A 21,574-nucleotide genomic window follows, 5' to 3' on the forward strand; every position below is an offset into this window, starting at 1 on the left:
ATAGACCTTGGTTCCTTAGCTCTGGATGCTTCAGTGCGGGCAGTGCCGTAAAGCAAATCAGGCCCCAGCCCCCGGCCGTATTCCCCCGGGGCGTCTGTCCGCCGCGGTTGCCACGGTGCCGCCAAGCGCGGCTGTCGCGCGGCCGCGGTATCAGCGGCGATGGCGGCGGGGTCGGGTGGGAATGGGGGCTCTGGGGCAGGCCCCGGGCCTGGGCCGGGGCCAGGCGGGGGTGGGGGCCCTGGCGGCAGCGGACCAGGCCTGGGGTCCAGCGGGGGTCTCGGCAGTGGCGGGGAGCTGCACCCGCGCACTGGGCGCTTGGTAAGCCTGTCGGCCTGTGGGCGCACGGCGCGGCGGCAGCAGCCGGGCCAGGAGTTTAACCACGGGTTGGTGCTGAGCCGGGAACCCTTGCGCGACGGACGCGTCTTCACTGTCCGCATCGACCGCAAGGTGCAAAGCTGGGGCCGCGGAATCGTGGTGGAGGGTGGTGGGAGCGGACGAGAGGGAGAAGAGGTGGAACTGGCGGAAAGTCTGTGTGTGTCCAACCAAGTCCCCAGGTACCGACAGCGAACCTGCAGACCGGGGTGCACCGGAGTACAGAAAGAATAAGAGCCTGAAGCAGACACATTCATTCTGAAGGAGAATGAGTTTCCTCAGGACCCAGAAGCAGGACAGGGATACAGGGCCCAGCTACTAGAATGGCTAGTGGACAGATCTAGCACGATCTCTTGGGGATGGAAGATAGACAGGTGTCCGAGATGTGATGGAGAGAGTAAAGAAATAGCAAAAAAGCACAAACTATTGAAGGACAAACCTCCCCAAAGCCAGAAAGATAGATGAGGAGACATGGGAAAAGGGAGGTGTGTGGGACTTGCTTGGCTCAGAGGATTTGGGAAGAGAATGAATCCGGATGGAGCTTTACCTTACTAGAGGATTTAGGGAAGCAAGATATGTGGATCTAGGAAGCATGTGACTGGGGTCGTTGAGGAGCCACTGAGACTAGGGAAGTCAGAGGTTGAAACCAGGGTCCTTAACCAGCTTGCTCAGTGGGTGAAAGGGTAACGTGGTAAGCACTAGGCAGCTGGATACGGCACAGAGTTGCTAAGGGAGAGCAGGTCTAGATAGTTATGGAGTGAGGTCTAACAAGGGATTTGTGAGTCTATGTTGTCTCAGAGGTCAGGGCGAGAGGCACACTGTCCTGTGGAATGTAGTTTCTGGTGGTGGGATTCATACTGAAACTCTGTCCACCCCTCTCCCGTAGGTCAACTCCTGGAGCGGTTCCATTGAAATTGGAGTGACAGCACTAGATCCCAGTGTACTGGACTTCCCAAGCAGTGCCACTGGGCTGAAGGGGGGCTCCTGGGTAGTGTCAGGCTGCTCGGTGCTGAGGGATGGGCGCTCCGTGTTGGAGGAATATGGCCAGGACCTGGACCAGCTTGTCGAAGGGGACCGTGTTGGTGTGGAACGTACAACGACTGGGGAGCTCCGGCTCTGGGTGAATGGGCGGGACTGTGGTGTGGCTGCCACAGGCCTGCCTGCTCGAGTCTGGGCTGTCGTGGACCTTTATGGCAAGTGTACCCAGATCACTGTGCTGCCCCCCGAGCCAGGCTTCAGCCCTCCTACCCCTAGCCCTACACCTCCCCTTGAGCCCTTAGCCCCTCCAGAAGATTCTGCCTCGTCGGAACAGGGGACCTCTGTGGATGAAGGTGAGAACACAGCTTCGGGGAAGCTGGAGGTGTGGCTGAAGAAACGGGGCGAAAGTAGTCAGTCACAAGTCAGCTGGGGGAGGGGCCATTGAGCCAGAGCCTGTTGTAGGGGAACATAGGGGTTAGAAGAGAATGGTCCCTGAACCGTGGGCCCTGACGCAAAGGCTGACCCCTTATTCCCCTCCCATCCTACCTGGTCCCTAGCCTTCATGGTGTCCCCAGCGCAGGCCCGGCCGGAGACGTTTCCTAACAGCCTTGATTCACATAATGGTGAGGGCTTCGGGGAAGCCCTGGGCAGGGGGTGGGTAGTGAGGTGGGTAAGGGTGGGACTTCAAGAGCTGGGTAGGGAGAAAAGGGTCCCAAGCTAGCTAGAGAGGATAGAGAGAGCCCCCCCTCGACTTCCGTTCTCTATCTGGCTGCTATAGACTTTGCCAGCATGGAGCTCTCCGAGGTGGTGAGCAATGCTATCTTGTCTGCCTACAATGGAGGCCTCCTTAATGTGAACCTGAGCTCCCCACCAGCTGGGGATGGATTAGCATCCAGTGGACCTGCCACTTCTCCCATCCTGACTTCCAACGATGCCCTGCTCTTTCATGAGAAGTGTGGAACCCTCATCAAACTCAGCAACAATAATAAGACGGCTGAGCGCCGGAGGCCCCTGGATGAATTCAACAATGGTGTTGTCATGACCAACCGCCCTCTTCGGGATAATGAGATGTTTGAGGTATGTAAAATCCTAAAGTCTAGCTGAGCTTCTTGCCAAAGATTGGGAGCTAAATGTAGGGACTGATCCTTGTTTCCGGGATGGTAATGCCTGGTGAGGAGCCCGGGGTTCGAGGGTTCGTCTTCTGTTCTTATGTACTCTGATCCTGTCTGCTCTCACTCAACCCCAGATCCGTATTGACAAGCTTGTAGACAAGTGGTCAGGTTCCATTGAGATTGGGGTCACCACCCACAACCCCAACAGCTTGGAGTACCCAGCCACCATGACCAACCTCCAGTCAGGTACCGGCTGTGGGGAGGGCCACGGGGTGTAGGTTGATGAGGGTGAGACAGCCTGTACCCTAACCGGGTGTCCATTTTTACTAGGTACCATCATGATGAGTGGCTGTGGGATCCTGACCAATGGCAAGGGTACTCGCCGGGAGTACTGTGAATTCAGTCTGGATGAACTGCAGGTGAGTGTGCAGCTCGTAGCTTGGGCCAGTCAGGGGAGCCAGGGCTCCAGGCAGTGTGATCTAAGACAAAGACCAAGTCCCTTTCTCTCTGCGTGAGGCTTCTTCTAGGGAGGCAGGGTCCTGTCCAACAGGACCTAAAAGACAGTTTTAGTAGTACCTTTTTGTCCACTGGTGCTAGGAATGGAACTTCCACTGAGTTACATCTCTAGCCCTTAGAGCACTTAAATAGATTAAGATTTTAGAGAGTAGAGGGGAGATTAGGTTTTTTGTTTGTTTGTTTGTTTGGTTTGGTTTTTTCCGAGACAGGGTTTCTCTGTGTAGTTTGGTGCCTGTCCTGGATCTCGCTCTGTAGACCAGGCTGGCCTCGAACTCACAGATATCCACCTAGCTCTGCCTCCCAAGTTCTGGGATTAAAGGCGTGTGCTACCTCCACCTGGCAGGAGATTGTTTTTAATGTGGTTTAGCTCAGTAGTACCTACTTTACATTGGACATTTGGGAAATGTGTCTGGAAAGCAGGGACTAGGCCCTGCCCTAGAGTGGTCTTACGTGAATTCCTTCAGTAGGTGGTCTCCTGTGGAATGGGGTGGTAGAAAGTGCCCAGGACTGCTGGAACCTGAGCCTGAGTATAGCTGGATTCCAGACTAGGGTCTTTCTTCTTTGGCTAGGAGGGTGACCATATTGGCCTGACGAGGAAGTCCAACTCTGCGCTGCACTTCTTCATCAATGGCATTGATCAGGGTAAGGTGACACATGAGACAGACTGCTGGCCGGGCCGTCCGTGGGTCTGTACCTTGCCCTTCTCTGTGGTGCTTGCTCTTGTTCTGTTTGACTCTCTTGATTCTCTGCTGCCACAGGTGTAGCTACCCCAGTGACACCACCAGTGGTGTATGGTGTGGTAGACTTGTACGGGATGGCTGTGAAAGTGACCATCGTCCATAATAATAACCACAGTGACCGTCTCCGCCGGAACAATGCCATCCTGAGGGCACTGTCCCCGGAGGGTGTTCTCCGTCGGGCTGCTCCTGCTGCCCAGGCAGAACCGGAACGCCTGCTCTTCCATCCAAACTGTGGACAGAAGGCAGCCATCACCCACGAGGGACGCACTGCCCTTAGGCCCCAGTATGACCTGTGGCGTGGGCAGAGACCTGTAAAGGGGCCCAGATAGGGTGTGGGAGCCGTGAGGTGGGCACGTGGGAGACAGAGTGTATCTGGTGTGGGAATTCTTGGACAGAAAGGTGGAGACTTCCCGGAGCAAGAAGTCTGGTTGGTTGTTTTGGGACAGTGACTATTAAGCCTCGGCACACTCAGTGAGTTCTGAGTCCTCCCTTGCTCTGTCCTCAGCGCCACCGATGACTTCAATCACGGCGTCGTACTGAGCAGCAGAGCCCTGCGGGATGGAGAGGTGTTCCAGGTGCGCATTGACAAGATGGTGGACAAATGGGCCGGCTCCATTGAGATTGGTGTTACCACCCACAACCCCGCCTACCTCCAGTTACCCTCCACCATGACCAATTTACGCTCCGGTGAGATGCCAAGAAGGGCAGGGCTGGTTTAGGGTCCAGGGAAGAAGCTGCTCCAACCTTCTGGATCCTGCCCTGTTCGTCACCTTCTGCCACTTCTGTCCCTGCAGGGACCTGGATGATGACTGGGAATGGGGTCATGCACAATGGGACAACCATCCTAGATGAATATGGACACAACCTGGACCGCCTCAAGGTGAGAGAGTAGGCAGACTGATGGGTATCATTTTGGGAGAGTCAGTGAGGTAGGATGGATGCAGGATCATCTCAAGCAGGAACTCTGCCTGACTCCTCACTCTAGCCCCCACTTCTTCCAAGGCAGGGGACACAGTGGGCGTGGTACGGCGGGAGGATGGAACTCTCCACTTCTTTGTCAATGGAATGACTCAGGGCCCTGCTGCCTGGAATGTCCCCCCGGGTGTCTATGCTGTCGTCGATCTCTATGGCCAGGCTGCCCAGGCCACTATTGTGGATGACGTGGGTGAGGGCCCAACAGGGCTGGGGTGAAGGATTAGGGTGGCCTTGGGAGTCAGGAGAAATACCCAGAGACTTACTGGATGATGCCCTATTGCAGAAGTACCTCCAGTGTCTGAGCCACTCCCTGAAGGGAACAACCAGATGTCTCCAAGTTCTCCATCCTCAGCAGCTGGGGGCTCCGACCTACGCTTCCACCAGCTGCATGGCAGTAATGCAGTCATCACTAATGGGGGTCGGACCGCTCTCCGCCATAACTGCCGAAGCGAGTTCAACGATGCCATTGTCATTTCCAACCGGTCAGTCTCTAGACTTCCGTGTCTCCACTGTCCCACTGCCCCCTTACGGCCTTAGTGACCTCCACTCTCCCTGACAGAGCCCTACGGGATGGAGAACTGTTTGAAATTGTCATTCAGAAGATGGTGGACCGCTGGTCAGGCTCCATTGAAGCTGGTGAGGGACCATCTGTGCGGGGGTGGGGGTGGGGAGGGAGGAGTAGGAGGATTGTAGAGTACTGGATGCCTGTGTCCTGGGGATCATTTCTTACCTTCTGCTTTCTCCCAGGAGTGACTGCTATTCGGCCTGAAGACCTGGAATTTCCCAACACCATGACAGACATTGACTATGATACATGGATGCTAAGGTTGGGCTGTCTGCCCTTGAATCCAGCTTGGCAGGGATGAGTGGAGCTGGATGATACCAGAAAACTAAGCATAGTTTGGGTCTGTGGCGGCCATAAGCACTGGCACACTTGGGGACCTGATAACCCTCCTCCTCAGTTCTGGGAATTCCCACCCAGGCAGCCTATAGAGCAGTTCCTGCTATTCCCTGAGAGGTCTCCAGGGGCAACGAAGACAGGGCTACTGAGCCTCAGACCAAGATAGGTCTCTCTATGAAATCCAAAGCAGTGGATGGTTTTGACAGGCAGAAACAGTGTGGGCCGGTGTAGAGATGAAGCAGGGAGGCTAACTTCTCCTCCTCCTGTCTTCTCAGTGGCACAGCTATCATGCAAGATGGTAATACAATGCGCAACAACTATGGCTGTGATCTGGATGCCCTGGGCACAGGTGCACGCATTGGCATGATGCGAACTGCCAAGGGTGACCTGCACTACTTCATTAATGGACAGGACCAAGGCGCCGCCTGTTCAGGCTTGCCTCCGGGTAAAGGTGACTACTCTGTGGCTTCAGCCTGCGCGAGCCTTTGCTCAGATCTCAGGACCTCAGACTTCTGATGCCTTTCTTTCCTACACAGAGGTGTATGCAGTAGTGGATCTCTATGGCCAGTGTGTCCAAGTGTCTATCACCAATGCCACCGGCCCCATGGACAATAGCCTGGCGACCAGCAACACTGCCACTGAGAAGTCATTCCCTCTGCATTCCCCAGGTAGCTGTTAGACAGCCTAGGAGCCTGTTGAAGGAAGGACAAAGGCCCTGTGGCAAGTTGTCTGTGTGTATGTGTGTGTGTGTGTGTATAGGGGTAATTAAACCTGAGACACAGAGTCATGTGATTTCCCTGACTCCCAGAGACTAAGATACCATGCATTGGACATTTTGGGTCTTACTATGGTGAAAGGTGTCCAGAGGTCTTGATGAGTAATGGCAGATGGGGCCTTAGCTTTTCTTCTAAAAGCTTTGTCCTGCATCCCATCTGAAGGTAGTTTCCCTAACCCTGACCCTTTTTCCAAACATCTACCTACAGTGGCGGGTGTAGCTCACCGATTCCACAGCACATGTGGCAAGAACGTCACTCTGGAGGAGGATGGCACACGGGCAGTTCGTGTGGCTGGTTATGCTCATGGCCTCGTTTTCAGCACCAAGGAGCTCAAGGCTGAAGAAGTCTTTGAGGTGGGCTGTGGAGAGGTGAAGGGGGGTTGGCGGACCCTCAGACAGGCCCAGCTAATGGTCTCTCTCTTTCTCACAGGTGAAAGTGGAGGAGTTAGATGAGAAGTGGGCAGGGTCCCTCCGGCTGGGGCTGACCACACTAGCACCCGAGGAGATGGGGCCTGGAGCAGGCAGTGGGCCAGGGCTGCCTCCTTCCTTGCCTGAACTCCGGACAAAGACCACCTGGATGGTGTCCAGCTGTGAAGTGAGGCGAGATGGGCATCTGCAAAGGATGAACTATGGCCGGAACCTCGAGAGGCTAGGGGTGAAACACCTGGCACCAAGGCAGGGGTGGGGGTTGGGAGCGAGGGTAGACGGCAGTTGGCTGAGCAGCTGCCTTTGGCCCACCGTGGATCTAGGTGGGGAGCCGTGTGGGCATCCGTCGGGGCGCCGACGACACGATGCACATCCTGGTAGATGGAGAAGATATGGGGCCTGCAGCCACTGGCATTGCTAAGGCAGGTCTAAGAGCTTGTTTGGTCTCGGGGAGTGGGTTGTTGGGTGAAGGTCTTGTGCTGACTTCTGACTTCCTCCGTCTTGTGTTCCCAGAATGTGTGGGCCGTGTTGGATCTGTACGGGCCAGTACGCAGTGTGTCCATCGTCAGCTCCACAAGGCTGGAGGAACCAGAAGGCACCCAGCCACCTTCTCCCAGCTCAGACACTGGCAGTGAGGGCGAGGAGGATGATGAGGGCGAGGAGCGTGGGCTGAGAGTAAGAGCTGCAGTGGGCCTGCCGGGTTGGTGGGTCTCCACTGGTCCAGCAGAGACTCAGGCTTGAGCTTTGTATGCGCTTCAGTGCAGTGGGTGAGGACTGCAATTGGGATCTTGTGCAGCTCAGTCTCTTGCTCCACACCAGGGCCAGAATCAAGTGGGTGTTATGCCCACAGCCCTTGAATTCCTGGAGAACCATGGGAAGAATATCCTCTTATCCAACGGGAACCGGACAGCCACGCGAGTGGCCAGCTACAATCAGGGCATCGTCGTCATCAGCCAGCCCCTGGTACCCCAGCTGCTTGTTCAGGTGTGCCTTTCTTCCTACCTAGCCCCTGTGACTCCAGCGTGAGGGGCCCTTTCTGCTGCAAACTGAAAGATAGGTAGGAAATTAGCCAGTTAAGAATTGTCTAGAAACAGACCAGGGTTCAAAGAGAAAGGATTTTGGGGTGCACTCACTGTAGAACGTTTATTGACATGTACAAGGACCTGGAATGAGTTTCCAGCAGCAGGATAAGCAGGGAAGGAGACGTCTGGGTTGGGAGTCTTTTCTTTACAAACATCAAAAAGGGCATTTGCCAGGTCATACTCTGGTTTGGGTACACAGACTGATTTGGGTGGGTGGGTGGGTGGCTTCTGTCCTGGAAGCTGTGCGTATAAAATAGTTCCTTCTCATGCAGGTGCGGATAGACTTCCTGAACCGACAGTGGACATCTTCACTCGTTCTGGGAGTCATCACCTGCCCACCTGAGAGGCTTAACTTTCCTGCCTCTGCTTGTGCACTTAAACGGGCAGCCTGGCTTCTGCGGGGCCGTGGTGTCTTCCACAATGGTCTGAAGGTGAGGAGGGAGCCAAGAATGGAATGAATGGAGAGGGCTGGCCAAAAGGGAGAAGAAGTGCGTGTCATTACCTGGACAGGCTTTGGCCTGTCGCTTCCTCCTGTGCTCCAACCATTGAGAATGTTAAAGCTGGAAGTTAAAAAGGGGACTTTAGGGACTGGAGAGATGGCTCAGCGGTTAGGAGCACTGACTGCTCTTCCAGAGGACGCGGGTTCAATTCCCAGCACCCACATGACAGTTCACAACTGTCTGTAACTCCAGTTCCAGGGGACCCAACGTCTTCACCCAGACATACATGCAGCAGGCAAAACACCAATGTGTGTTAAATTTATATGTGTACATACACACACACACACACACACACACACAAACATATATATGTGTGTGTGTGTGTGTGTGTGTGTGTGTATATATATATATATATATATTTTTTTTTTTAGTGGGGGACTCTAGGTAAAGGAATTGGGAATAGAGCCTAGGCAGTGGGTGTGGATACAGGCAAAGTCAGGGACTGGCGGTTGGAAACAGTGGAACGGCAGGATGGCTGCTCACCAGTGCTGGTGGGCCTGATGTCTGAAGACAGTAGGTCTTTCCTCGTAGATCTGTGAGAAGTTTGGGCCAAATCTTGACACCTGCCCTGAGGGCACCATCCTGGGGCTGAGGCTCGACTATTCTGGAGGGCTCCATCTCCACATCAATGGGGTGGACCAAGGGGTGGCTGTGCCGGACGTGCCCCAGCCATGCCATGCCCTTGTGGACCTCTACGGACAGTGTGAGCAGGTGAGTGGTAACAAAGAGAGATAAGGAAAGGGAGTCCTGGTCCACAAAGGGGACCTGGGGACCTGTCGAGCTGTGACTGACTTCTCTCCTCCACAGGTGACAATTGTGAGTCCTGATCCAGTGGCTGCCAGTGGGAAGATTTCTGGAACCCAAGGAGACATGGAAAAAGCTGATATGGTAGATGGTGCGTTAGCCCAAAGGATTGATTATCCTGCCCCTGCTGTCTACCCATCCATGCCCAATCCAGTACTTCCCGCCCAGCTCCTGTGACTTTCCCCCTGCTATCCAGGTATAAAGGAAAGTGTGTGCTGGGGTCCACCGCCTGCTGCCAGCCCTTTAAAGAGTTGCGAGTACCATGCCCTTTGCTCTCGCTTCCAAGAATTGCTGTTGCTTCCAGGTGAGTCCTAATCTCCAGACCCTGCCTCGTTCTCATGACTCTGGAGACTAGCTGGTGGGGAGGGCACCAGTGTGGCTGAGACCCAGGGCGGGAGCCGAACCTGTTACTCATTGTCCCACAGAGGATTATTTCATGCCTCCACCGAAGCGGAGCTTATGCTACTGTGAATCTTGCCGAAAGCTGCGAGGAGATGAGGCCCATAGGCGCCGAGGAGAGCCTCCCCGGGAGTACGCCCTGCCTTTTGGATGGTGCAGGTTCAATCTTAGGTACCTACGGCCACATGGATTTCCCCCTCCGCTCTTTTCCCTGAAAATGGAGAATCACAGGAAGGGAAAAGTGACAGGACTTCTTGTGTGGGGGACGATCTTGAGGAGCCAGGGACCTTTGGCCCATCTGTGTTGTCTGTCCTCTCAGGGTGAACCCTCATCTAGAGGCCGGGACACTAACGAAGAAGTGGCACATGGCGTACCATGGAAGCAGCGTAGCGGTTGTGCGGAGGGTGCTGGACCGGGGGGAGCTGGGAGCAGGTACCGTGGAGTGGGCGGGGCCTAGCGACCCAGGAGGAACCACAGGGCTGCCCTCACCCGAGTCTCTCCACAGGAACTACCTCCATCCTGAGCTGCCGACCCTTGAAGGGAGAGCCCGGGGTGGGATTTGAGGAGCCTGGTGAGAACTGCGCACCCCCCCGGGAGGATCAGCCGCCCCCGGTGCTGCTCTCCCCGTCCCTTCAGTATGCTGGGGCCGAGACCCTGGCCTCCAAAGTGCAGTGAGTATCCGCAGAGGGAGAGCCTGTGTCTCAGAGTTAGAAGGGGCCCCAGGGACTTTTGGGTACTTGTGATTCCCACCACACCCCCTTTTCCCACCCTGACTTAATGGTTGCTCCTTCACCAGATCCTTCTTTTGTTTTTTTTAATTTTATTGTTTCGGGTTTTTTGTTTGTTTTTATTTTTGTTTTTTTTCTGAGACAGGGTTTCTCTGTGTAGCTTTGCGCCTTTCCTGGATCTCGCTTTGTAGCCCAGGCTGGCCTGGAACTCACAGAGATCCGCCTGGCTCTGCCTCCCGAGTGCTGGGATTAAAGGAGTGCGCCACCACAGCCCAGCTTGTTGCATTTTTTGAGACAGGGTTTCTTTGTATAGTTCTGGCTGTCCTAGATCTCACTCTGTAGACCAGGCTGACCTTGAACTCACAGATCTGCCTGCCTCTGCCTCCTGAGTGCTGGAATCAAAGGCGTGCGCCACCACAAAATGTTTTGTTTGTTTTTAATTTATTTCTTATTTTATGTGTGGGTGTTCTGCTTGCATGTGTGTCTGTGCAGCATGTGCATGTAGTGCCTACAGAACCCAGGAGAAGGCATCAGAACCCCTGGAACTGGAGTTACAGGCAGTGGTGAGCTGCTGTGTGGGTGCTAGGAATCGAGCCAGGGTCCTCTAGAAGAAGAACCAGTGCTCTTAACCACTGAGCCGTCTCTCCAGCCCCACACCTCCCTTTTTATTGCTGTTGTTTATTTGTTTTGCTTTGAGACAGGCTTTCTCTGTGTAGCTCTGGCTGTCCTGGAACTCACTCTGTCAACCAGGCAGGCCTCAAACTTAGAGATGCGCCTGCCTCTGCCTCCTGAGTGCTGGAATAAAGGTGTGACCCACCACCACCTGGTTTTTTGTTTATTTGTTTGTTATTTTTGAGACAGGGTTTCTCTGTGTAGCTCTTGCTGTCCTGGAACCTGCTTTGTAGACCAGGCTGGCCTCAAACTCACAGAGATGCACCTGCCTCTGCCTCCTGTGTGCTGGGATTAAAGGTGTGTACACCACCATTGCCTGGCCTCTTTTTTAAAAAAAACAAAAAAACAGGATTTTGGGGTTGGGGATTTAGCTCAGTGGTAGAGTGCTTGCCTAGCAAGCGCAAGGCCCTGGGTTCGGTCCTCAGCTCCAAATAAAAAAACAAAAACAAAACAGGATTTCAAATAGCCCAACCTGGCCTCAAACTCATGCTTGGTATGTATCTGAAGCTGGTCTTGAATATCTGCTCCTGCTGCCTCTGTCTACATCCTGAGTGCTGGGGCTGAAAGAGTGCATGCATCACTATACCCGGTTTTCTTAGCCTATGTATGCATACCAAGTTTTTTTTTTTTTTTTTTTTTTGGTTTTTTTTGGGTTGTTTTTTTTGGGGGGGTTGTTTTTTTGTTTGTTTGTTTTTTTTTTTTAGTGTCCTGCACCAGGTGCTGGGTTAATTTGATCCCTAGCACTGCATAAACTGTTGGTGGGTATTATAAGACATGCCTGGAATCCTAACACTAGGAAGCAGAGGCAGAGGATCACAAGTTTAAGGTCATCCTCCACTTCCTAGGGAGTTTGAGGCCAGCCTGGAATAGAGACCCTTATACTGTCTCAAAAAAGTGGGTGATGTAGATGAAAAGTGTACTTGGAATGTTTAGAACAAACACGAAATACGAAATAGAGTCCTAGGGGAAATCAAGACCTGGAGAGGGCCATGATGGAGTTAGCTGAGCAGGACTGGGGAGGAGGAGTACCACACAGAGAGAATAGTTGGTGCTAAGTCGTTCATGGTGAGAGCATTTCCCAGAAAACAGCACGATCTGGGCGGAGGGAGCAGAATTAGCAGGCATGGGGCTTAGAAGCCTTACCCTCCTTCTCTGTGCTTGTCTAACAGATTCCGGGACCCCAAATCCCAGCGGACACACCAGGCCCAGGTGGCCTTTCAGGTGTGTGTGCGCCCTGGTTCCTACACTCCCGGGCCTCCTTCGGCTGCCCTCAGAGAACTACCTGACCAGCACTTCAGCCCATCGGAACTTGAGTGGGTCACTAAGGAAAAAGGAGCCACACTCCTCTATGCCCTGCTGGTACGGGTGGAATAGGGGTGAGACACCACCACAAGCACAGCTGGGCCTCAAGCCCAGGACTCCTGAATGACGACTGCCTCCACCTCATTCCAGTGACTCGGGCATGTGCAGGTGCTTTCCTGGCAGGAGGAGCACATAGACAGGCTTTGATTTAGACCAGGTGTGAAGCACATCTCTACATTCAGGGCCCAGCACACTCCCTCTGCTGAGAGGGAGCTTGTAGGGAGCCCGGCTCCAAGCTCTGGGTCCCCCCTTCATGCACTGATTTAGGGAACATGACTCCCTATCCCCCCCCCCCCCCGTATCACTTAATTTATTTCCGTTTTTGTTCTGGTTACTGTGAATCCCAAAGGAGTATCTCTGTGCCCACACGAAGCTGCTTTTTCCGTGGCCACGGGTGCCATGGGGCGGGAGTGGGGAAGGAAGGGCAGCCCAAGAAAGCTGCGGGCTCTCTGTACAGTTGTTACTGACTCTGATTTCTAAGGAGCCAATAAATACTGTCTTCAGAGCATCTGCCTCTGCCTCTGTCTCCCGCGGCTTCACGAGGTGAGGAGTTCCAGGGGCTCTTGGCATCAGGTAGATGGTCCCAGGCCTCTGTAAACCCACATGGAATTTGGACAACCCGGCACCCGTCTCCAAGCGCTTCCGCCTTTCCTCTCATCCAATCCGCTGAGCCGGTTGCCGTCATGACTCCGGAAGGACTTATCCTGGTCGCCGGATGTGACGCAGGCATCAAGGCGCGCCGGAGGCCACGGAGAAAGCGCCGAGAAGGCGGGTAGGGGGGTTGGCGCCAGGGCTGCGCGGGAGGGGCGGGGGCGCAGAGCCTAGGACCCCCTCACGCGCACAGAGGTTGAGACCTGGAGGGACGCTGGTGCCCAGGACACGTGACCGCAGTGGCGAGCGGGCGGCGGACAGGCTTCCGCCTCGGCGGGTCCCTCTAAGCTTCCACTTCCCTGCAGGCCCCGCCTGAGGTCTGGCAGTCAGTGACAGAGCCGGGCGCCCACTGCCCGAGCGTCATCAACAGCACCATGCCCGCACTTCTGGAGCGCCCCAAGCTCTCCAACGCCATGGCCAGGGCTTTGCACCGGCACATCATGATGGAGCGAGAGCGCAAACGGCAGGGTGAGCCTGGGCCAGAGCGGGAGGACACGGCCCAGGGTGGCTCTGCTACCCACGAACTTGCCCCCATCCACGGGCCAAGCTGTGCGCCTGCTGGCGAGGCTAAAAGGGAGGCAGCGGCGCCTTCGGGGTGTGAGCGAAGAGGCCCGTCTAAGTTCCAGAACCCTGGGCTGGGAAGGACCTTGGAGAGCACCTAATGAAGCCTCGTTCTCCCTATGGCTGTGATGGAATAACTGGTTTTTGCTGATCGTCAGTCTAACACTCAGCTTATTTTCACTGTCCTGCCGCTTCCCCGTTCTGTCTGATTCTTCAGAGGAGGAAGAGGTGGACAAGATGATGGAACAGAAGATGAAAGAAGAGCAGGAGAGAAGAAAGAAAAAGGAGATGGAAGAGAGAATGTCACTAGAAGAGACCAAGGAACAAGTAAGTAACCCCTCATCACTGCCACTTCTGATTTCTCTTCCCTTTCCCCGCCTTTATCTGCTCATCCTTCTTCCAGATTCTGAAGCTGCAGGAGAAGCTTTCAGCTCTACAGGAGGAGAAGCACCAACTTTTCTTGCAGCTCAAAAAAGTTTTGCATGAGGAAGAAAAACGAAGACGAAAGGAACAGAGGTGTGATCAGATAGCTACAAGTACAGTTGTGCGGTGGAACAGGTGATGAGAGAATCAGTTCAGTAGCAAAGGAGGTATACCTAACTGACCTGTCTTCCTTCCACTCCAGTGACCTGACCACTCTGACATCAGCTGCGTACCAGCAGAGCCTGACTGTTCACACGGGAACTCACCTCCTCAGCATGCAGGGTGAGGACTAAAGCAGCCACCTGACAGATGGGGCTCTCCTGGAGGTTGCAGCCTCCTAGTTCAGCATCATGAAGCCCCTCTCCCTTTCTAGGGAGTCCTGGAGGACACAATCGCCCAGGTACTCTCATGGCAGCTGACAGAGCCAAGCAGATGTTTGGACCCCAAGTGCTTACGGTGAGGATGGGTATTCTTTGAGAATTTTTTTAATGCCCTAAAGACAGTCTCTTCTAAGCTCAGGTTGGCTTTGAAATCACTATGTAGTCAGTGTCTCCTCCACCTTCCATGTGCTGGAATTACTGTTATGTCATCAAGGCCAGCTTGAGAAATGTTTGATGTGTAGCCTCAGTTGCTTTCTCCTCTTCCTGGTATCCCAACCATCAGTAAAGTACAAATATACCCAGCATGTAGTATGGAGGAGCTAAGTAGAGCACAAAGACAAGTTTTTTCTAGGTGCTGTGTAAGCAGTGTTTTCCTTTTTCCCCTTAGACCCGGCACTACGTCGGATCTGCAGCTGCTTTTGCAGGGACCCCAGAACATGGACAATTCCAAGGCAGCCCAGGGGGTGCCTATGGGACTGCTCAGCCCCCACCTCACTATGGGCCTACACAACCAGCCTATAGTCCTAGCCAGCAGCTCAGAGGTGAGTGTTGGTTCTCCTCAGACCAGAGGAAGAACAGCAAGAGCATCAGGAGCTCATGGAGCTCTCCTACCTCCCTCAGCTCCATCAGCATTTCCTGCCGTGCAGTACCTATCTCAGCCGCAGCCGCAGCCCTATGCAGTGCATGGCCACTTTCAGCCCACCCAGACAGGTGAGGACCCCTGGGCAGGAGCCTTAGCTTCCTGAGTCCTGTCATACCTGCGCATTTCAAACCCCTCCTCCCCCTTAGGGTTCCTCCAGCCCGGTGGTGCCTTGTCTTTGCAAAAGCAGATGGAACATGCCAATCAGCAGACCAGCTTCTCTGACTCCGTGAGTATGGAGCCTTGGGGAGTCAAGGTGCCTAAGATCAAGGGGAGCCTGAGTATGCCTAAGGTCAGCTTTGTCCTTAACAGTCTTCTCTGCGGCCCATGCATCCCCAAGCTCTGCATCCAGCCCCTGGACTCCTGGCTTCCCCCCAGCTCCCTGTGCAGATGCAAGCAGCAGGAAAGGTAAGGCTGGTAACCAGAAACCCATATACTACCAAGGAAAGACTGTTAACCTCTACTCAATGTCCCTCCCCTGTACTGAGTGTTAAGTGCAGGAAGTATCTGCCCACTGATGAACACTCTTTTACAATCACCAGTCAGGCTTTGCCACTACCAGCCAACCTGGCCCTCGACTCCCTTTCATCCAGCACAGCCAGAACCCACGATTCTACCACAAGTAACCACCAGATTGCAACGTACCCCTCCATCCCTCATGGTGGGGGGTCTTCCTATGTGCCCCAAACCAATAAAATGTACCCACTACCATCCTGACTACTGACTGTTGTTTGCTTCCCTACTTGTGGATGAAGGACTGGCTGAGAGGAGCAATCTTCTTTATTTCTAATAGATTCTAAATGCAACTTTCAATCAACAAATAAACAACTGAGTTGGGGGCTTCATATTAAACTTGTAGTTTTATTCAGGTTTGATTTTTAACAAATGTGTCAGGGAGAGAGCCGCAGGAAAGGGTGAAGCCCATGGGGGCAAGGCCCTCCCAGATGCCTGAGGAGGGATCGTGTCTGCTTCCCCCCTGCCCTTCTCACCACCGCTAAAGGGGCTTGGGGAAGAGACACAGGCAGGGAAGGGGGCTGGTCCCCAGTCTGTACAAGTGGTGCTTGGGGGTGAAGGACTATGGAGAACAGGGGACCAGACAAGGGAAAGTGGGATAAAGGGCACAAGACCATTTGCCAGAATCCACAGCTTTCTGATTCCAAATTGAATTAAAAAGAAAAAAAGGAGGTGGGGGACCTAAACCACAAGCAATACCCAATTCCCTTTCCCCCACCAGGGCTGTGAGGGAAGAGGCAGGTAGTAGCTTCACCAAGGCCATGGCTCCCTCATTCCTGGCCAAGGGAGCTAGGTGAAGGGCAGGGTCTCCCCGACAGTTTGAAGGGGTGAGGAAAACCAAAATAAAACGTCAAATAAATTGTATAGGAGTCCAGCCAAGGGCCCAGCCAGAGTGGAACCCAGCTGGGGGAGGGGCCTCTGTAGGCTCAAGGATCGCTGCTGCCACCACCGCCACCCTGGGCAAGAAAAACAAATCATGTTTAAGATAGGGCAGTAACTTCAACAAACAGGGTGGGGAGGAAAGACCAGTCTAGGGACAGAAAGAAGGCCCAGCACCACCAAACCAGTGAGGGTGACAGTAAGAAGGACGGTGAAGCTGGCTGTCACACTCACTTGAGAGCCAGTTACTTTGCCATGGCCTTGATTGCAACAGCTGCCTCCTCTGTCATGGCAGACAGCACCGTGATCTGGAAAAGCAAAAAGACAGTCCAGATGCCTTAAGAGTTGTGAAGCTTAAGGAGCAAAGCTGAATATATCAGGCATGGAGGGGGCATCATACCAGGATCTCTTCTCCACAGTCATACTTCTGCTCAATCTCCTTGCCAAGGTCTCCCTCAGGCAGACGAAGGTCCTCTCGTACCTCCCCACTGTCCTGGAGCAGGGATAGGTACCCATCCTGGATGCCAATCAGCTGGGAGAAAAAGGAAGTTAAAAGCAGGTACAGGTAGGTTAAGTATAAAGAGAATGATGGACACACTAGATAGAATAGCCACCTCACTAAATACCCTCTCCAACCAGCTCTCTTTCCCCACAGCTGCAGGTCAACACACACCCCACCCTTCATGAGCCACTAACCATCTTCACCCCAAAAATATACCTGGAAATCATTCCTTTTAATGTTGGGGACATCCATATTATGAGTTGACGGGCAGATATCTTCATATTTCTTCCCAGTAAAAATGTCAATACCAACCAGGTGGACCTGTGTACATACATCATAAAGAGAAACCCAACAAATCAACCTCTAAGATGGAGGAGGAGATAAAGGCTCACATCACTGGCTAGTGAGGAGAAATCAGCCTACCATGTTACAACAAAGACTAAGGAATTAGAAACGAGCCAACTGAGAAAGACACCAAAGCCTTAAGTTCCCGAAGCTAAAGACCATTGCTGAGATTGGGATGACAAGTTACACGAAGTAACCAAAAGTCACTGACAAGGACTGGGGTGTCACTCAGTTGATACAGCGCCTGCCCAGTAAGCATGGGGCCTTGGGTCTGATGCCCAGCACTACATAAACCAATCCTAATGACACATGCCTTAATCCCAGCAATAGGAAGGCAGAGGCAGAAGTTGATGTCACCCTGGAATTCATAAGACACTGTTTTATTGTACTGGGGGGGGGGGTGTCCTAGGTAAATGTTTCCTGAACATTTACAGAAGAGGCTAAATAAGGCAAGTGGAACAGGCTGAGAAATCAAAGCCAAAGGAATGTAAGAGATCTGAAGAAAATGACCCAGGGAAAGATCAGAATGAACTATGCAGTTAGTATGTAAGGAAAACAAAAAGGAATCAAGCATTGTAAACCTAGTTATAAATGCCAACTCAACAAAAGGGGAAATCATTCAGGAATAAAACCAGATTCAACAAGAATGAGCCAGGTTAAACTTCTGAGAAAAAGATAGGGCAAGCCTAGGTGTAAAGACTTAAGTCCCGCGCCCCCCCAAACAGAATTCAGTGGGTAATGAGAAGCAGGTAAATGCCAAAGGGTAAGCCAGAACTGGGAGGAGCAGCAGCAGCAGCAAAGGAACTTAGAATACAGATTGGAGCCCCCCCCCATGCTGCCTTCCATAGGTCTTAACTGGAGAAATCTTGAACAGGCCAAGGAAAAAAAGAGAAGTGAAGGTCAAGATTAAGGAACTGAATATCCAAAGCCAAAGGATTATGGATACACATAGTTCTAGACTAGCACTATCTAGGAGAAAAGGAGGACAGAGTGACAGGTGCATTGTGGAAGAAACTGGGAGCACGTTTAGTTTTGAATGGGAATAAAATCTGGGTGCTAAACAAAGGGACTAGAACACCAAGAAGGGAACCAAGCCTGACAGTTCCCTGCCCAGAGCCCTATGGATGTGGGAGCTGCAGAGAAGGCAAGATGTGGAGAGGTGATTCTAACCTTGGCATGGCCATGCTTGCCAGTCTTCGAAGTAGACATCTCGACGATCTTACATGGCCGGCCTTTGAGCACCACAAAACCATTCTTACGTAATGCTGAGCACTGCATTGGGAAGGTGGCTGAGGCCCCTGCATCTCCTGTCTCGAAGTCCAAATCATCTGCCATTTTAAGAGGCTTCGATTCCAACTAAAGCCAAGAAGAGAACTAGGGTCAGTAAGGATGGAGGTTAACAGGACCGCTAATCTACCCCATTCCTCTCTAAAACATTCCTTCATTTCCCCCTTTATTCCATTACCCACCTAAAATGGGTCTAAAATGCTCTGAAAATGGTGTCAAAACATACTGAAGAGCTGGTGTAGGAGGGGGGGGACACAGCTGGATCCCTGCCCCCCAAATGAAATCTAAAGTGTGGTTTGGGAAAGGAAGGCTCCAGGGAGTTGGGATGGCAAATCCCAGAGATGAGGAAAGGGCTACTTCCCGGGAGGGGGAGGACTCAGGTGTTACTTGCCACTGAAACCAACCACCCCCTCTTCCCCACACTCTGCCAGGACTATAATTAGGTGAGCAGCTATGAGCCAGCTGAAGGGCGGGGCTAATGAAGGGGTGGAGACGGAGGACAAGGCCCCACCCAGCTGTTACACCCCCCCCCCACCCTATCCACACACAAGCCAGGCATTGGTACAGGAAACCACAAGGCCTCTTTGGGGGATTCCCGCCTATCCAACATGCACTTGCAGATGCAGTCAAGGGGGAGAAAGTTGTTTCCTAAACGATCCCACTGCCAAACACCTCGATCTCAGTTCCCGAAGGGAACTCAGCCTTTTGTCGATGGCCCTCCCACTTTTCCCAGGATGCACCGGTCCTGTCGGCTTTTCAGGCCCAGCCTGTACAGGCAGTAGAAAGTGGGGGAGTGAGGGTGGTGAATGACAATAAAATGAAAGCAAAAGGTTGGTAGTAGTAACAGAAACCATACTAGGCTGGTAGAGTTAAGGACTCAAACACAGTAACTCACAAACCAAACACAACAGGGAAGGCAGTGGCAAGGTGAAGATCCAAGATCCCCGCGGAGGGACTAAAGCTCAGTACTTTCAGGCGCTGTCGGCATGGGCCGAGAAGAGTTGGGCTCCAATCCAATGACCCTCAGTTTACCCACTTTTCCCGGTTCCCCAGAAAAATCGTACCACTTACATCTGGCTGGACGTCTCACTTCACATGAAGGCTGGGGGATGAGCTCCAGAGGCCCATGAGGCTGGGGAGCACTAACATATGCCTGCAACGGGCCCTGCGGGATGATTGAGACCCAGGGCTAGGGCCTCTCCCGCACACCAAAATCCCAGGCTCCGGAGAAACCCAAAAAAAGACCAGACCTCCTTGCGCTGGGGGTTGCCGGCTCGCGCCCACCATGCGGTCGCCCGGGGCTTCCGGTAGCCCGGGCCAGGGGGGAGGGGTCCCCGTAGTGCCATGCGGCCCCGGTCCACGTTCGGCCGCATGGTCTCGGACCCCGAGGGCAGCCTCCAATGGGGAACACTTCCGGTGCTGCGGCCGCCCCTGCCCCAAAGCTGCGCCAGGCCAGGGCCATGCCGTCTCCCCTCCCCCCCGCCGGCCGCCAACCCTCTCCACACGCCCTCCCCGCACAGCCCCCTCCCCCACCTCACGTGGCCGCTCGCCGCTGGTCCTCAACGGCCCGGGAACCCTTGCCCCGGCCGGGCCGACCTGGCCCCCGGCCCTCGCCCCGGCGTGGCCGCCTGGCGGCCTCTCCCGCGTGGCGGCCTCGCGGCTCGCCGTCCCCCGCCCTGCGTCGCTCCAACGTCACCCGGCCGGCCCCAACCGTCACCCCTCGCGCCAACTGGGCCGGGCGCCCGCCGCTCCGCACATCGCGCCGCTCCCGGGCCAAACCAGTGCGGCGGTAGCCGCCGCTCCCTTCGGCCCCCCTCCCCGACCCCCGCCTAGTTCCGTCTCTCGTTCCCGGCCCAAACCGAGGTTACGCGCAGGCGCGCCCGGCCCGCTCTCACCTCGCGCGAACGCACTGACTCGACCCCGTCCGCTCGCCGCGAGCCCAACCGCTGCCTCCGAACCCGCTGCTGCTGCTGCCGCCGCCGCCGCCGCCGCCGCCTCTAGCGCCGCCGCCGCTGCTGCACACGGGTCTTAGTACGCAGGCGCCGACTCCCCACTGACCAACCAAGCAGCCCTATGACAGCCGCGCAAGCGTGCTAGGTCGCTCCTCCACCTTCCACCCCCGCACTGCGCAAGCGCGTGGACCCTCCCCGGTCTCCACCCTCTCTCCCACCTACCCATCCAATGACGCGCACATCTGACCCCGCCCCTCTCCAGTCCCGAGCGCTTCCAAGCGGCCGGCAGTGCGCAGGCGCACCGGGCTTTTTTTTTTTTTTTTTTCTTTTAATCCCTCCAACCTCCTCTTCCCTCCTCTTGATCGACAGCTCGAGCTACCCGGCAGCCCCCCTGCAGCTGCGCAATACGGATTCCCGCACTCCACACCCTCCGAAGGAAACGCCTGGGTCTCGACGCATGCGTGTTGGGAACCCTAACCGCCCCTTCCACCTCAGACGTCGTCCGGACGCTGGGTGTTGAAAAGACCACGCCACTGGGCCGCCTGCCGCGTCCAGGACGCATGCGTCCGAGCAGGCGCCCCGCCTCGGCTCTGCCTGGTGAACCGACCCCAGGCACGTTCCCGAGGTCTGGCTCGGTGAGGAGGGCTGCTCCTTTCCCGATCGCTGTCTGAGGAGCTTGCCCAGGAGACTGCCCTCCGTGGGAGCCCCTTCCTCTCGCCACCTCGGCTTCGCTAACTCCACTCCTCCTGTGTGCTGGACCTATCGGACACCGGCCACCATCTTGTTTAAGCCCGAGCTAGTGTTGGTCCCTATGGCACTTAGAGAAGCTTTTCCATTCTAAATCACAAATAAAGAGAATTGCGTAGCGTTCCTGTTCGTTATCCCTCTGATGTTTCCTCAGCAATCAAACTCGATATGAGCCGGGCGGTGGTGGCGCACGCCTTTAATCCCAGCACTCGGGAGGCAGAGCCAGGCGGATCTCTGTGAGTTCGAGGCCAGCCTGGGCTACCAATGAGTTCCAGGAAAGGCGCAAAGCTACACAGAGAAACCCCGTCTCAAAAAACAAAACAAAAAAAACAACAACTCCCTATGAGAAGAG

General features: G+C 54.4%; 4 protein-coding genes across 12 annotated transcripts; 3 read left to right on the forward strand and 1 right to left on the reverse strand.

Moving 5' to 3' along the window:
• The first annotated feature begins 144 nt into the window (after positions 1-144).
• Neurl4 (neuralized E3 ubiquitin protein ligase 4) lies at positions 145-12,632 on the forward strand. 3 transcript variants are annotated; one of them, XM_059271019.1, is made up of 29 exons: positions 145-447; positions 1,259-1,703; positions 1,908-1,973; positions 2,129-2,427; positions 2,597-2,708; positions 2,793-2,881; positions 3,548-3,620; positions 3,737-4,001; positions 4,224-4,405; positions 4,513-4,598; positions 4,721-4,883; positions 4,977-5,175; positions 5,253-5,329; positions 5,441-5,519; positions 5,870-6,045; positions 6,131-6,262; positions 6,578-6,723; positions 6,800-7,024; positions 7,119-7,217; positions 7,309-7,470; positions 7,615-7,779; positions 8,150-8,308; positions 8,909-9,088; positions 9,185-9,272; positions 9,378-9,485; positions 9,607-9,751; positions 9,900-10,012; positions 10,086-10,251; positions 12,150-12,632. In XM_059271019.1, the coding sequence occupies exons 1-29, from the start codon at positions 160-162 to the stop codon at positions 12,352-12,354; spliced, it is 4,692 nt and encodes a 1,563-aa protein (XP_059127002.1). In that variant the 5' UTR covers positions 145-159; the 3' UTR covers positions 12,355-12,632. The 3 variants fall into 3 exon arrangements, with proteins under 3 accessions (XP_059127002.1, XP_059127003.1, XP_059127004.1); XM_059271020.1 differs by having other exon boundaries at positions 5,870-6,039; XM_059271021.1 differs by lacking the exon at positions 1,908-1,973 and having other exon boundaries at positions 5,870-6,039.
• Gps2 (G protein pathway suppressor 2) lies at positions 12,386-15,708 on the forward strand. 2 transcript variants are annotated; one of them, XM_059271011.1, is made up of 12 exons: positions 12,386-12,499; positions 12,847-13,114; positions 13,299-13,461; positions 13,772-13,881; positions 13,958-14,070; positions 14,180-14,259; positions 14,351-14,433; positions 14,746-14,899; positions 14,979-15,068; positions 15,147-15,226; positions 15,310-15,405; positions 15,540-15,708. In XM_059271011.1, the coding sequence occupies exons 3-12, from the start codon at positions 13,368-13,370 to the stop codon at positions 15,621-15,623; spliced, it is 984 nt and encodes a 327-aa protein (XP_059126994.1). In that variant the 5' UTR covers positions 12,386-12,499; positions 12,847-13,114; positions 13,299-13,367; the 3' UTR covers positions 15,624-15,708. The 2 variants fall into 2 exon arrangements, with proteins under 2 accessions (XP_059126994.1, XP_059126995.1); XM_059271012.1 differs by having other exon boundaries at positions 12,847-13,110.
• Positions 15,709-15,838: 130 nt separating this feature from the next.
• Eif5a (eukaryotic translation initiation factor 5A) lies at positions 15,839-20,619 on the reverse strand. Of its 6 annotated transcripts, none has more exons than XM_059271016.1 (7): positions 20,419-20,619; positions 19,595-19,688; positions 18,407-18,592; positions 17,108-17,212; positions 16,790-16,921; positions 16,624-16,697; positions 15,839-16,466 (listed from the first exon to the last, which is right to left on the reverse strand). In XM_059271016.1, the coding sequence occupies exons 3-6, from the start codon at positions 18,569-18,571 to the stop codon at positions 16,635-16,637; spliced, it is 465 nt and encodes a 154-aa protein (XP_059126999.1). In that variant the 5' UTR covers positions 18,572-18,592; positions 19,595-19,688; positions 20,419-20,619; the 3' UTR covers positions 15,839-16,466; positions 16,624-16,634. The 6 variants fall into 6 exon arrangements, with proteins under 6 accessions (XP_059126999.1, XP_059126998.1, XP_059127000.1 ...); XM_059271015.1 differs by lacking the exon at positions 20,419-20,619 and adding an exon at positions 20,057-20,183; XM_059271017.1 differs by lacking the exon at positions 19,595-19,688.
• On the forward strand, positions 19,809-21,185 carry LOC131916999 (basic proline-rich protein-like). The gene is made up of 2 exons (XM_059270657.1): positions 19,809-20,554; positions 20,845-21,185. Exons 1-2 carry the CDS (start codon positions 19,809-19,811, stop codon positions 20,993-20,995), a joined length of 897 nt encoding a protein of 298 aa, XP_059126640.1. The 3' UTR covers positions 20,996-21,185.
• The last annotated feature ends 389 nt before the right edge of the window (positions 21,186-21,574 follow it).

This window comes from Peromyscus eremicus, chromosome 8a (assembly GCF_949786415.1).
Source record: "Peromyscus eremicus chromosome 8a, PerEre_H2_v1, whole genome shotgun sequence".
NCBI classification, from domain to species: Eukaryota; Metazoa; Chordata; class Mammalia; order Rodentia; family Cricetidae; genus Peromyscus; species Peromyscus eremicus.

What these genes read in the sequence shown, in the direction of transcription:
- Neurl4 (XM_059271019.1), top strand. Translation starts at nt 160, where the DNA reads ATGGCGGCGGGGTCGGGTGGGAATGGGGGCTCTGGGGCAGGCCCCGGG. An exon ending in CGCACTGCCCTTAGGCCCCA is followed by an intron (nt 4,002 to 4,223) that starts GTATGACCTGTG and finishes CTCTGTCCTCAG; the next exon opens with CGCCACCGATGACTTCAATC. An exon ending in CACTATTGTGGATGACGTGG is followed by an intron (nt 4,884 to 4,976) that starts GTGAGGGCCCAA and finishes GCCCTATTGCAG; the next exon opens with AAGTACCTCCAGTGTCTGAG.
- Gps2 (XM_059271011.1), top strand. Translation starts at nt 13,368, where the DNA reads ATGCCCGCACTTCTGGAGCGCCCCAAGCTCTCCAACGCCATGGCCAGG. An exon ending in TCACCTCCTCAGCATGCAGG is followed by an intron (nt 14,260 to 14,350) that starts GTGAGGACTAAA and finishes CTCCCTTTCTAG; the next exon opens with GGAGTCCTGGAGGACACAAT. An exon ending in CTTTCAGCCCACCCAGACAG is followed by an intron (nt 15,069 to 15,146) that starts GTGAGGACCCCT and finishes CCTCCCCCTTAG; the next exon opens with GGTTCCTCCAGCCCGGTGGT.
- Eif5a (XM_059271017.1), bottom strand. Translation starts at nt 18,571, where the DNA reads ATGGCAGATGATTTGGACTTCGAGACAGGAGATGCAGGGGCCTCAGCC. An exon ending in GCAAGCATGGCCATGCCAAG is followed by an intron (nt 17,213 to 18,406) that starts GTTAGAATCACC and finishes GTATGTACACAG; the next exon opens with GTCCACCTGGTTGGTATTGA. An exon ending in TTAAAAGGAATGATTTCCAG is followed by an intron (nt 16,922 to 17,107) that starts GTATATTTTTGG and finishes TTTTTCTCCCAG; the next exon opens with CTGATTGGCATCCAGGATGG.
- LOC131916999 (XM_059270657.1), top strand. Translation starts at nt 19,809, where the DNA reads ATGCGGTCGCCCGGGGCTTCCGGTAGCCCGGGCCAGGGGGGAGGGGTC. An exon ending in GCTGCTGCACACGGGTCTTA is followed by an intron (nt 20,555 to 20,844) that starts GTACGCAGGCGC and finishes CTTGATCGACAG; the next exon opens with CTCGAGCTACCCGGCAGCCC.